The 15,034-nt window shown below is 43.6% G+C and overlaps 1 protein-coding gene across 4 annotated transcripts in view; it reads left to right on the top strand.

The window, feature by feature from the left end:
• Positions 1–15,034, top strand: part of LOC118401186 (protein FAM107B) — a 73,639-nt gene that overhangs the window by 39,405 nt on the left and 19,200 nt on the right. For all 4 annotated transcript variants that reach the window (XM_035798481.2, XM_035798484.2, XM_035798483.2 and 1 more), the window contains one exon: positions 13,660–13,834. In XM_035798481.2, coding sequence (XP_035654374.2) covers positions 13,660–13,834 — 175 coding nt within the window. The remainder of the gene's footprint in view (positions 1–13,659; positions 13,835–15,034) is intronic.

Here is a 15,034-nt window from a genome sequence, read left to right on the forward strand (position 1 = left end):
ACCAACTGCAGCATGCAGGAATAACCCACAAAGAAATGTTGCTCTCAGGTATGCTGAAATGGAGTGTGTCCTTGTCTCAGGTATTGTGAATGGACTATGGCAGTAGGGCAGTTACAGGTGCCTTTTTCCTTTTGGATGTAAGCTGATACATTCCTAAAATGCACATGTGTGTGTTTAGGGTCCTCTATATACATCAGTCATTGTGTAATGTCTCTGTGCAGTAGGAATAGGACATCCATGTTCATTAGTCAGCAGACTGACCTGAGCCCCAGACATACAGCCCATGCTGCACACTTACCTCCATGTCTCTCTCTCGCTCGCTCTTATTTAATTTCCCGTGTCCTTCTGTTTGATGTGATTTTCGATTGCATTGATGTCAATGTGGTTAGAGGGACAATCCATATGATTTGTATTTATGAGGAGGAATGTATACTGTGTTGTTTCTCTATGTCTTCCTCTGTGTTTGTGTAGACTCTCTGAGTAGGAGTGCTGATGATCTAGGATTACTTTCTCCTTTTAGATCATAATGAATACAATTATATGTACAGGTAGGAACCTGACCCTAGATCAGCACTCCTACTCTGAGACGCTTTGTGGATATGGGTAATATACTGACAGACGCTACACAGAATATACAGACAGGAAGTTTAAACCAATGAATTGACATGAATAACGTACACTGTAAAAACCACAGGCTACACTGTAAACCTATGAAACCTATAAACTCTGCATGTGCAAGGTGTCTGTGCAATGAGGTAGAAATAGACTACATGAACAAAAGTACAGTATGTGGACATGTGCTTGACGAACATCTCATTCAAAAATCATGGGCATTAATGGAGTTGGTCCCCCTTTGCTGCTATAACAGCCTCCACTTTTCTGGGAAAGCTTTCCACTAGATGGTAGAACATTGCTGCGGAGGCTTGCTTCCATTCAGCCACAAGAGGTCGGGCACTGATGTTGGGCGATTAGGCCTGGCTCGCAGTCCGCGTTCCAATTCATCCCAAAGGTGTTGATGGGGTTGATGTCAGGGCTCTGTGCAGGCCAGTCAAGTTGTTCTACATCGATCTCGACAAACCATTTCTGTATGGCCCTCGCTTTGTGCACGCGGTCATTGTCATGCTGAAACAGGAAAGGGCCTTCCCCAAACTGTTTCCACAAAGTTGGAAGCACAGGATCGTCTAAAATGTAATTTGTTTGCAGTAGCGTTAAGATTTCCCTTCACTGGAACGGGGGCCTAGCCCGAACCATGAAAAACAGTCCCAGACCATTATTCCTCCTCCACCAAACTTTACAGTTGGCACTATGCATTTGGGAAGGTAGTCTTCTCCTGGCATCTGCCAACCCAGATTTGTCTGTCGGACTGCCAGAGGATGAAGCGTGATTCTTCTCTCCAGAGAACGCGTTTCCACTGCTCAGGAGTCCAATGCCGGCGAGCTTTACACCACTCCAGCCGGTGCTTGGCATTACGCATGTTGATCTTAGGCTTGTGTGTGGCTGCTCGTCCATGGAAACCCATTTCATGAAGCTCCCGCCGAACAGTTCTTGTGCTGACATTGCTTCCGGAGGCAGTTTGGAACTCTGTAGTGAGTGCTGCAACCAACGGCAGATGATTTTTTTACGCGCTTCAGCACTCGGCGGTCCGGTTCTGTGAGCTTGTGTGGCCTACCACTTCGCGGCTGAGCCGTTGTTTCTCCTAGACGTTTCCACTTCACAATAACAGCACTTAGAGTTGACTGAGGCAGCTCTAGCAGGGCAGAAATTTGATGAACTGACTTGTTGAAAAGTGGCCTCCTATGACGGTGCCACGTTGAAAATCACTGAGCTCTTCAGTAATGCCATTCTACTGCCAATGTTTGTCTATGGAGATTGCACGGCTGTGCTCAATTTTATACACCCGTCAGTCGAAATGGCTGAATCCACTAATTTGAAGCTGGCACCGATACACATTATTGCTGCACAGCTCCGGTATTGAGGTTTGAGGGGGCATGGTCTCTCCCCTTCCCTAATCACCTATACCATTGATACCCATTGACTTCCAGTCATTGTGCTAATGTTAGTTAGCAATTGCGCTAGTCAACAACTTCCTTCAAACTGCACACAGAGACATAAAAATGGTATCCATGAGTTTATCTGACTCTGGGGAAGTAGATAAAGGGCCTCTGCCAAAATCCCGAAGTATCCCTTTAATCACAAACAGGTTTTTAATGTTACATATTAATACACTTCCTCTCTGAAAATGTTTTTTTTGCAAGGAACAAACACACAGCTTCTCTATGGCTCGGCATTGATTTCCCTTCATTGTGCAAAGAGCCTCAATCAGAATAAAGTACCATTACTGAACAGGCCACTCTGTATTTCACAAATTGATTTTACACACACACAAGACTAAAAGCACCCCTCCCTACATTAAGAGTGCTTGTTGGGTTAAAGTATACAGGAGATGGAGTCTGAGCTACATGAATTGGATTAAAACCTCCTGGCTGAATCCCGACATGATCCTGTCTTATTAGTAACACAGACACGCAGACAGTCTCTGTTCAGAATGGAGGTACATTACTGTAGTCTTTGAGGTCAGTCAGAGTAGGCCAACTAACTGTCCATACTTATTATAATGGGGAAGAGTTCCAGTGCCATAATTGATAAATAGCTTGTTGACCAAAGGATAGGGAAAACATTTTTTGTCTGTGTGTTGTGTGTTGCTATGTTACAGCTCCTAATTTGTGCTGCAATTTAGACAACATAACACAAAAGAGAACAAAGACTATGTATGATAACTATTAGTGTTTTTGAGTCACCTGGTTGTTTGGTGACCCATGTGTTCAATTAATGTGTGTGTGTCATTACCGTGTTCTGTGTGTGTTTATTGCCAGTGTGGTACGTCTGTCTGTCCGTCTGTCTTTATCTGTAACGGTAGTCTAACGGTAACAGTACAAAATTAAAAATTCCAGCAGTATGTAAATAAAAGACACCTAATACACCCTACCGTCTTAGCTCACCACTGGCCTCAGCCAATAAGAGCGATGCGAGTGTCTGACTGTCTGGTCTAACTGCGTTTGTGTGACTGTTGTAGTAAAGTCCTTCCTCCTGGCAGTGGTGTCTGAAATACAGTGAAGAGATATGGTTGGTCAGATATATCTTGAGCATTCCTATGTTAGCATGTGTTGGTGCCAACTGTGAGTGTGTATATCTGGCTCATAGAGCAGCCATTGTGTCAGGGGGACAGGAGCGCAGGACAGTTGTCTCCCCAAACTGCCTCTCTACCCCAACCCCATCACTTTATTTTGTGAGGCAGGTGTCCAGGTGTGTGTGTATATATCTGCTTAGATGTTCACTTGTCTGGAGGACAGGTGTTTGGTCACCCAGCCATCTGTATCTCATTCCTCTACCGTCCTCTGTTCGGAGGTGTGTGGCTACGGTCATGCTCCAGTATTAGAATAGTTCTGTAGGTTCATCACATTCCTATGGTGTGACTCAAACTGATGTCTCTGCCTTTTCAATGAGCTCCATTCACTCCATAATCTGTCTATCACCCTGCCTGTCACAACGTGTGTGGGTGAGTGAGTGATAACACAAGCCTCTGCTTTAAAGACAACTCTTAACAAAGAGGCAGGAACATGACATCCCAGTTTGCAGTGAGGGGAAAAAAGTATTTGATCCCCTGCTGATTTTGTACGTTTGCCCACTGACAAAAATGATCCGTCTATAATTTTAATGGTAGGTTTATTTGACCAGTGAGAGACAGAATAACAACAACAAAATCCAGAAAAACGTGTCAAATGTTATAAATTGATTTGCATTTTAATGAGGGAAATAAGTATTTGACCCCCCTGCAAAACATGACTTAGTACTTGGTGGCAAAACCCTTGTTGGAAATCAGAGGTCAGATGTTTCTTGTAGTTGGCCACCAGGTTTGCACACATCTCAGGAGGGATTTTGTCCCACTCCTCTTTGCAGATCTTCTCCAAGTAATTAAGGTTTCGAGGCTGACGTTTGCACAGATTTTCTATGGGATTAAGGTCTGGAGACTGGCTAGGCCACTCCAGGACCTTAATGTGCTTCTTCTTGAGCCATTCCTTTGTAGCCTTGGCCGTGTGTTTTGGGTCATTGTCATGCTGGAATACCATCCACGACCCATTTTCAATGCCCTGGCTGAGGGAAGGAGGTTCTCACCCAAGATTTGACGGTACATGGCCCCGTCCATCGTCCCTTTGATGCGGTGAAGTTGTCCTGTCCCCTTAGCAGAAAAACACCCCCAAAACATAATGTTTCCACCTCCATGTTTGACGGTGGGGATGGTGTTCTTGGGGTCATTGGCAGCATTCCTCCGCCTCCAAACACGGTGAGTTGAGTTGATGCCAAAGAGCTCCATTTTGGTCTCATCTAACCACAACACTTTCACCCAGTTATCCTCTGAATCATTCAGATGTTCATTGGCAAACTTCAGATGGGCATGTACAGTGGGGCAAAAAAGTATTGTCAGCCACCAATTGTGCAGGTTCTCCCACTTAAAGATGAGAGAGGCCTGTAATTTTCATCATAGGTACACTTCAACCATGACAGACAATGAGGGGGAAAAATCCAGAAAATCACATTGTAGGATTTTTTAATGAATTTATTTGCAAATTATGGTGGAAAATAAGTATAATAAGACAAGTCGTCCTGGTCCCTTTGCAGAAAAACAGCCCGAAAGCATGATGTTTCCACCCCCATGTTTCACAGTAGGTATGGTGTTCTTTGGATGCAACTCAGCATTCTTTGTCCTCCAAACACGACGAGTTGAGTTTTTACCAAAAAGTTGTATATTTTGGTTTCATCTGACCATATGACATTGGGAGAATCTTCTTCTGGATCATCCAAATGCTCTCTAGCAAACTTCAGACGGGCCTGGACATGTACTGGCGTAAGCAGGGGGACACGTCTGGCACTGCAGGATTTGAGTCCCTGGCGGCGTAGTATGTTACTGATGGTAGGCTTTGTTACTTTGGTCCCAGCTCTCTGCAGGTCATTCACTAGGTCTCCCCGTGTGGTTTTGGGATTTTTGCTCACCGTTCTTGTGATCATTTTGATCCCACGGGGTGAGATCTTGCGTGGAGCCCCAGATTGAGGGAGATTATCAGTGGTATTGTATGTCTTCCATTTCCTAATAATTGCTCCCACAGTTGATTTCTTCAAACCAAGCTGCTTACCTATTGCAGATTCAGTCTTCCCAGCCTGGGGCAGGTCTACAATTTTGTTTCTGGTGTCCTTTGTCAGCTCTTTGGTCTTGGCCATAGTGGAGTTTGGAGTGTGACTGTTTGAGGTTGTGGACAGGTGTATTTTATACTGATAACAAGTTCAAACAGGTGCCATTAATACAGGTAACGAGTGGAGGACAGAGGAGCCTCTTAAAGTAAAAGTTACAGGTCTGTGAGAGCCAGAAATATTGCTTGTTTGTAGGTGACCAAATACTTATTTTCCACCATAATTTGCAAATAAATTAATAAAAAATTCTACAATGTGATTCTTCTGGATTTTTTTCTTACGATAAATTACAGGCCTCATCTTTTTAAGTGGGAGAACTTGCACAATTTGGTGGCTGACTAAATACTTTTTTGCCCCACTGTATATGTGCTTTCTTGAGCAGGGGGACCTTGCGGGCACTGCAGGATTTCAGTCCTTCATGGCGTAGTGTGTTACCAATTGTTTTCTTGGTGACTATGGTCCCAGCTGCCTTGAGATCATTGACAAGATCCTCCTGTGTAGTTCTGGGCTGATTCCTCACTGTTCTCATTATCATTGCAACTCCACAAGGTGAGATCTTGCATGGAGCCCCAGGCCGAGGGAGATTGACGGTTCTTTTGTGTTTCTTCCATTTGTGAATAATCGCACCAACTGTTGTCACCTTCTCACCAAGCTGCTTGGCGATGGTCTTGTAGCCCATTCCAGCCTTGCGTAGGTCTACAATCTTGACCCTGACATCCTTGGAGAGCTTGGCCATGTTGGAGAGTTTGGAATCTGATTGATTGCTTCTGTGTACAGGTCTTTTATACAGGTATCAAGCTGAGATTAGGAGCACTCCCTGAGTGTGCTCCTAATCTCAGCTCGTTACCTGTATAAAATACACCTGGGAGCCAGAAATCTTTCTGATTGAGAGGGGGTCAAATACTTATTTCCCTCATTAAAATGCAAATCAATTTATAACATTTTTGACGTGTGTTTTTCTGGATTTTTGTTGTTTTGTTATTCTGTCTCACTGTTCAAATAAACCTACCATTAAAATTGGTAAAATGTACAAAATCAGCAGGGGATCAAATACTTTTGTCCCTCACTGTCTATTTTGTGTCCAACTTAGACAGGCTACTGCTCGTGGCGAAATACCACACTCTGTGCCTCAGAAAATCTGAGTTGAACTAAGAACAGACGGTTTGTCTTCCGAGGCTTCAGAGAGACATTTGGTTTTAATGTAGAACTGGGACTGGTGAGTTAGTTAGTTAGTTCGTTAGTTAGGTTGGTTAGTTAGTTACGTAGTATGAGACAACTCTCCTATCAACAGGAAATTGTGAAAGAGTACACAGAAAGTGGAGCCATCTCTCTGTGCAGATTGCCGCACAGGAAGAGGTCTGGGTGTGGCACAGAGAGGGAGAGAACATCTCGCTGCAGATTGGTTTCTGTACAAAGCTATCTATCCTAACTCAATACGCTCGTAACTGATTCAGCCCTCTTATGAGTAGGCTTATATTGAATACATTTTATGAGAAAGTATACTATCATGTTCTTTACACTGTGTGTGTGTACCATGTAGTGAGTTAAGTGCTTAGGTCATGGTTGGGAAATCCTGTTGCTGCAGTTTTCTTCCCAGGAAACACCAGTTTGCACATGCTGCAGGTGACAAGAACTGTGTGTTTGAGAACAGACATTCTCTGTGCCGTAGACATGATTGTTGTTGTGTGTCTTCTGGCTGGTAGCTGTAATAATCTCTCAGCATTAGGCTGACACTGATAGGATGTGTGTTGTACTTTTTCACTATTCCCTGTGGAATGACATCCGGGCTGAATAGAGTTCACAAACGTTCCATTTTGGGTGTTTTACTGTTTCAATATTTCTAATGTTAGAGGGCTCTGACTCTGACACAGATCATGACTCACGCTGCTCTATGTGGGTGTGTATCCTGAGAAACATTTGATTGTGTATAGGCCCCCACCCTACTTTGAAACTGGGGAGGGGTGTTTCCCAGCAATCATTCAGGGCTGAGACCCTAGAATTCTCTGCTATTCTCGCTCTAGGACAGGAAATGCAAACCAGACCGCAGCCCCCCGAAACTCATTCTCGGTGGATGTGCTGAGTTAGAAACAACATCTGCACTGCTAAACATCACTGGTCCACATATAACTCTTTCTCCAACACCTCCTCATCCCTCCATCTGCCTCTGTCAGTTAGAAGGCTGTATATCTCTTTTTTAATCAGGGATTTCTTCATGACTAAGTGTGTGTGTTGTGGGGGGGGGCAGGGGGTCATATGGTAAAGCAGGCTACCAGCTGGTCTCTCTAATGAGGACATCGGCACCACATGGACGAAGAGGAAGGGTTTTATAATCTCTTACTTTCTTTCAACCTATGACCTCGCACGAAGCAAGTGTCCCCACCCCTCATTCTTTGAGTCTTTTGGTCCGAATCATCTCAACTTCTCCTCAATTGTCATTTTTTTCCTCCATCACCATGGAGACCAGTCATCACTCTCACCATCATAGACACAAGGCCAACAACAGGAAGTGGATGTGTGCATGTGAGTTTAGCTGTTAGTTCATGCAGTCCCAGTGAAGGACAATCTGTTCTGATGCAGTAGCCCTGTGCAGTGCCAAGACTGTCATTCAATTAACTCTAATGCAGCCTGCTAGTGTAGACTCAGTGACACTCTCACACACACACGTACTTTATACATGCTCAGTCACTCCATCCCTTCCTCTCTCTCTTACTCCTTATAAATGCAAACACAAGTGAACACCCTTGAGAAAGTACTCACCCATTAGTTCACTCACTAGTATTGCTTTGAGATGTTGACAGCCTCTGATTGTAATGAATGGGCTAGTTCCGCTCTCTTTCTCTCAATGTCTCTATCTCTGTTAATTTTGACCTTTCACCCCTCTCTCCCGCCCCCTGGTTTCCCAATGTCCCTTACACACAGCATAACGTAGAGGTTGTGGGAAAGAGTAAACAAGAAGATTCATACCAAGGTTTAATTCCTCTTCTCTCTGTGTATGTCTGTCATCTGACCACGTAGCAGTGTTTTTGTAGAGTATTAGTTCCTCTGTAATGAGGTTGTCAGGTCTGACTGGAGAATCACACATTTGCCATCTGGTTCCTACACCTATAAACATGAAAGAGCTGCTTTAATGGGGATGCCTGGAATAGCAGGAAGTGCACTTCTAAAAAGTCCTCCACACACACGCTCACACTGCTGAAAGCTGTTTATTTCTTTCAGCCTAAAATCATATTTCGGTCATGGTGTTGACAGATGCTGTATGTCCCACAGGATAATATGGGAGGGCATGTGTGTTTTTTTTCTCTCTCTCTCTTTCTGTCTTTTGCTCTCTGTGATAGTATTGTAGTGAGAAAGTCTTGTGGCAGCATGTCACACCTGTGCCCTGCACGCCCAAGACTGCCGTGCAGCTCCCCAGGACTGCCACGCAAAGAAGCATGATATTGAACTTCACTCAACTTTCTGAAGTTTTCCATGTTAACACAATCAACATTTACCTTTTACTGTGGCAATTGTGATCGAATCAACGCAATATTAGCCACTTTCAATGCAACATACCGAAACAAAACAAACTATGTTAGAGATTTTGTTGTAGGCAGAACTCATCTGTAGGATTCTATTTCATTGACGGGGACGACTCAGGCCATACCCATACTCTACACAGTCCGGTGCAGCATATCCAATCAGAGCTGCATTAGAACTATATGCAAATAGACCATTGCCATATATGAGTCTGTGCAATTTACTTTGAACTGAACTGTGTTTACAGCATGAGCAGTTGTGAGTAGATGCACTTGTTTTAAGATCAAAGTGAGAGCTGCATGTAGCCACGTAGGCACATTTTGTTCATATCCTTTGCTAGTTAGTGCATTATTAGCCCAGTTATAGAAGTTAGCAATTGCTTCCTACAAGAGCCCAACACGTGTACATTTCCAGACATATTTGAAAAGCGAGTCGGGTAAAGATTTGTATTTTTTTTGTCTTAAAAGGGGCAGTGTTGTATTTTGAGACAGTCTAGAATAAGCTAAGTAGCCAATAGAGGGTAGCATCATTTGCCTGATTCGCTGTAATAATAGTATGGTAGTAATAATGTAATTTATTTTGTGGTTTCTTGCATCAAACATGTTCAGTCACCTCCTTGTCGGAAGGACAAGTGGATAAACAGGTTAATGTCAAGCCCTGCATTTTTTTCTTCTAAACTCTCATGGAAAGCAGGCCTACACATTGGCTGCTACTGTAGGCTGAATGATAGAACTGCTATTTCCATGCATTATGGGATGCATTTTCTCCATTGTTTTTCATGGTAGGCCACTCTGGTAGGCCTATATTATGATCAAATAGCAACAGTAGCCTCCTTGGCCACTGTTAAAACAGTAACTTAAAGTGAGTACAGCCTCAGTGGTCACAATAAAAAGCGCACTGGAAGTTGCACTGAATTTTCACAACTTGAAAGTTTGTGCTGAGCGGTCTGTCCCAGGCAAGGGAGAGGGAGAGGACATGTCTCCACACTCTAAAATGGCTTCCTTCCCTTGTGTCCTCTCTAAAAACACAGGTAGATTTCCAGCACTATGTTTTCATCAGTCAGGTCATGCCAGATAATTGATCATGAAGAAAAGGAGATGAGGTGGGGAAGTCATTTTAGAATATGAGATACAGCCCGTCTGGGACTAGCCTGGGCCCTTTCAACTCCCAATGTCACTTACTCTTCCCCTGGGGCAGAGAGGAAGTGGCACCAGATGTGTTAAGCGAACGGATGCTTTCTCAATACCCCCAGCCTGGTTGCTCCACTACCCCCTGCTGCTCACACTAAAGGGTATTGCTTTTGATATACTCAGCAGCAACATGCATATACAGACAAACACACAGTGTGCCCTGTTTACATGTATTGTATATCCACCTATCACGCCTACACTGACACTCTTGCGCACTCACACTAACATAGACACACTCTCGCACTTACCCACCCACCAATTATGCTGCTGCCATACTGTTTACTATTATTATTATTCATCATGCTATCAGTCACTTTATCCTAATCCCTGCCTACATGTACATATCTACCCCAATACTCCTGTATTCCTGCACATTGTACATTTGGTACTGGCACTGACCATGTGTGTGTGTATATAGCTTCCTCTCTTATTTCTTTTGTTTTTACTTTTTATTTGTTGTACTTTGATATTGAATACTACTCCTTTGGTTGGGGCTTGCAAGTTAAGCATTTCACTGTACTTGTGCATGCGACCTAAAACTTGAACACAGACACACACTGCGTATTGTCTTCATGTGAAATACATAGGGGTAATGTTTGATTTATGACTACCAAACATTTTTACCCCCACAAGGTTTAAAACACAATGGCGGTTTTCTGTCTCCCATAATGAGATCTACATCTGGCCCTCGCCAGAGAAAAAGATCAGTCAAAATGTGAGAGAGATGTTTTTCTTATTATCCACCTCTTTGTTATACAACTGGCTCTTTGTTCGTCTCTGGGATGTGAGGCAGCGATGACCTCTAATGTTGAGATGTAAACATTACAGCTCTCCTCAGTGGCCCTCTTCACCAACCGCCCCCTAGTGAGTGAGAATGACGATCATAATCAATAAGTTTAGATAGCTGGCCGTTAGACTAACTTACCAATCTAAAAATTGTTAGCTGGCATTGCTAATTGAGTGACTGTGTCAGTGACTGACATAACAAGAAACTACTGATGCACAACCACAGTTCTAAATCACACCTTGTGTATTCTACTATTCTGTCAACAGTAAATTGAGAACCTGTCCGTACTGTATTACAGCTCCATGCTCGCCGTTTCCCAGCGTAGTTGTTTCTTCAACACATAGGTCTACACGCAGACTAGAAATGCACTTAATAAAGTTTCCAATTAAGTTTTAAAAAAATGGTATGTAGCCTAGCATGCCTGTGTCTCAGGTGACATGTTTTGTGCCCTGTAGCCTAGCATGCCTATGTCTCAGGTGACATGTTTTGGGCCCTGTAGCCTAGCATGCCTATGTCTCAGGTGACATGTTTTGGGCCCTGTAGCCTAGCATGCCTATGTCTCAGATGACATGTTTTGTGCCCTGTAGCCTAACATGCCTATGTCTCAGGTGACATGTTTTGGGCCCTGTAGCCTGACCTATGTTTGACATGTTTTGCCCTGTAGCCTAGCATGCCTATGTCTCAGGTGACATGTTTTGGGCCCTGTAGCCTAGCATGCCTATGTCTCAGGTGACATGTTTTGGGCCCTGTAGCCTAGCATGCCTATGTCTCAGGTGACATGTTTTGGGCCCTGTAGCCTAGCATGCCTATGTCTCAGGTGACATGTTTTGGGCCCTGTAGCCTAGCATGCCTATGTCTCAGGTGACATGTTTTGGGCCCTGTAGCCTAACATGCCTATGTCTCAGGTGACATGTTTTGGGCCCTGTAGCCTAGCATGCCTATGTCTCAGGTGACATGTTTTGGGCCCTGTAGCCTAGCATGCCTATGTCTCAGGTGACATGTTTTGGGCCCTGTAGCCTAGCATGCCTATGTCTCAGGTGACATGTTTTGGGCCATGTAGCCTAGCATGCCTATGTCTCAGGTGACATGTTTTGGGCCCTGTAGCCTAGCATGCCTATGTCTCAGGTGACATGTTTTGGGCCCTGTAGCCTAACATGCCTATGTCTCAGATGACATGTTTTGGGCCATGTAGCCTGGCATGCCTGTGTCTCAGGTGACAGGTTTTGGGCCCTGTAGCCTGCGCTGCATGATGATGATGAACAAATCATGAGAATACTTCTTATGTCGGGCTATGAAATCTTACCACTACCTAAGTAATCTACACACAGTTATAAAATGGCCTACTTACAAAAGCCATTCATAAATGCACCTATTCTTGGAATGTGCTAATTATACTCCTGGCTGACCTTTAATCTCTGAGAAAGAGACGAGCTTTGTCATTAAAGTTATTTCCAGGTCAATAGATAAAATATGAGCTGTGTGTGTGTGAGGGGACGCCGTGTACAGGTAATATCACATTTCATCATAGTTCATTCCAGCCAGCCGCTTTGCTCTAACCTCAGGACCGCTGCACGCACAGGGAACACAGCAGTAGTGAATCTCTCCTCCCCTGTCTAGTGTTCAAATTGAGCTATTTAAGTGGGAAGTCTGCTTGCTTATTCTGACTTGAAATCAACAGTTGAGATGGCTACTATGTGAAGAATACCAGTCTTCCCTCACCTACTGCAGAGTAAATTGGAGAACATTTGTTAGATTTCCCAATGTCTAGATAATTTGACGCATTTTAACCAGTCTTTATTATGCTTAAATGTGTTACCGGTTAAAGTGTAACTTTTTATAATGAAAGGACAATGGGTGGGATTTTTGCATATGCAGTGTGAACTTTGTTATTGTTATGCAGACTGTCTGTGTCGCGATAACTCTGAATATGGTTTTCATGCAAAGTACAATAAGAAGATTTGGGATGATAATATGGAATTGTTTCCAGGGAGAAATGGTCTTAAATAAACATGCTATATATATTATCCATACATTTTACATTAATTTGGTGGCTGCAGGAAATTGTACTCTGATCTATATAGATGATCAAATCTATGTAGGACTAATGGAAATGTGTAACCTTCTATTTGGATATTCAAATCAGTTTGTGAGAAATTTAGAATAGGTAATGGGACTACTCCCTATTTGTGTTGATAGCTGATCATCTTAGGGACTGTATTGTATGTCTGTAATCAAGTAATTGCATCTGGATGACATTTTAAATGTAGCATATCCATATAAAAGTGATATTTTGATGGATATAGGCTTGTTGTTGCCAGCAGTATCTGAGACCTGTGAGCAGCGCCAGCTCTAGCCTTTTGGGGGACCGAAGTGAGATTTGGTTGGGGGGCCCCTCTCCTTGTGGCACAACATTTTAGTGGCCCCCCTTTTGACAGGAGTGAAGAATTTGTTTTAAAGCATATTTTCTGTAATTCTACACATTTTCTAATCACTTAGTCATTCTCATGCAGGTATATTATTAGCATAACATATCAAAATCAATGGGGGTCCCTTGGCATGTACCCTATGTGCCCGGTAGGTATTCTGCAATAAGGTGACAGCTTATGTCACTTATGCTTGGAACCAGCCCTGCCTGTGAGAGTCTCTATGCAGATGTTTGCCTCATTCTGGAGAATAGAACATTCCTCTAGTGGAATGGAATGATTATGTAACTCCAACCTCTCAGTAGTGAGGTTCGTAATGTCTCGGTGCATTAAACAGATCGATGTCTCGATAGCATCCAGAGCTGAAGCCTGATTTTGACATGTTTGTGTGAAAGAGAGCTGGTATCGTTGACCATTACAATGTGTAAATGAATCCATGAATTGAGATGTATAATAAATGACTAATAACATATTGAATCCCGTCTTCTCTCCTCGTCAGATCGGTGTGTGGACCCAGGTCTGTCTCTGTCTCGGGGCAGGAGTGTGATGGCTGAGCCGGACTATCTGGAGGGGGACTGTGAGGAGATGATCAAACCCAAGAAGCTGTTGAACCCAGTCAAGGGCTCCAGAAACCACCAAGACCTCCATCGAGAACTCATGATGAACCAGAAGATGTAAGGACTGGGAACAACACTGGGGCAATACACACTTCTCTTCCTTCTCCTGTTTCTACTACATTTGATTTCTCAGCTGTCTATACCCTGATCCTCATCTTAATCGAGAGGGCAACGGTAACGTTTCTATTCCTACAACACCAGTTTATCTGCCTTTTGACGGACTCACCCAGGTTAGATCACTGTGTTGTGGTAGAAATACATCCTGGCTCAGACCGTGGATGGATGAGATCCAAGCCATTCATGAGGTTGACATGAACAGTATATAACCCTGGCGTTCAACTCTGCACAGAGGTTCAAAGGGGTTCCTTGCCTACCGTTTTATTGTGTTGATTTCCATCTATTGGTTAAGGTTAGGGTTGAGGGTTGAGTCAGCTGATCCTGAATCTGTTAGAAGTGTGTGACTGCGTGCTAATGCAGCGTGTTGCTATGCTATGACAGTGCATTGGGGATACCCCTGTGGGAGATGCATAACAGTACTGCCATGTAAACCTTAATGCATGAAACTTTTAATGAGTTATTATATAAAACCTTTAGTTCCTTCTACTGTCTCAGAATTATTACATATCAACCTGTTCTTACTGCATGTAAAGGTTCCTACTGCCCCAATATTATTATAGCAGTACAATCACAACCATCTTTTTTACAATCTAAAACTTACGTTTCCAGTGAATAGTTCTGCACTTGAGTGTGTAAGGAACATTCTGTAAGGAGGATTAGGGAAAGGTGGATACCTAGTCAGTTCCACAACCGAATGCATTCTACTTCTTTGAATCAGAGCGGTGCGTGGAGCTGCCTTAATCAACTTCCACGTCATCAAAGCCCAGGGAGCAGTTCTTATTGGGGGGTTAACTGCCTTGCTCAAGGATAGAACAGACGATTATTACTATTTGCTGGCTCAGGGATTTGAACCAGCGACTGTTCGGGTTACTGGCCCAACGCTCTTAACCAGTATGCTACACCATCCCCCTCAGAGTCTCTTACTCTTCCCTAACTACCTATGTTCTAACTGTAGCACAAACACACTATTATGCTGCAGTTACTTATTCGATAACTAGCTGACGACAGGGGTGGCTGGGGCCTGTGTTTATGTCATGGCGGTAGGCAGAGACATTTTGAAATCATAAAACCCCCAACTCAACACAGGTGCGTAACAACAAAATGGAAACGCCTGTTTCATCAATGTCATGTCTATCAGTA

The sequence above is a fragment of the Oncorhynchus keta genome, chromosome 22 (assembly GCF_023373465.1).
Source record: "Oncorhynchus keta strain PuntledgeMale-10-30-2019 chromosome 22, Oket_V2, whole genome shotgun sequence".
In the NCBI taxonomy this organism is placed as follows: Eukaryota; Metazoa; Chordata; class Actinopteri; order Salmoniformes; family Salmonidae; genus Oncorhynchus; species Oncorhynchus keta.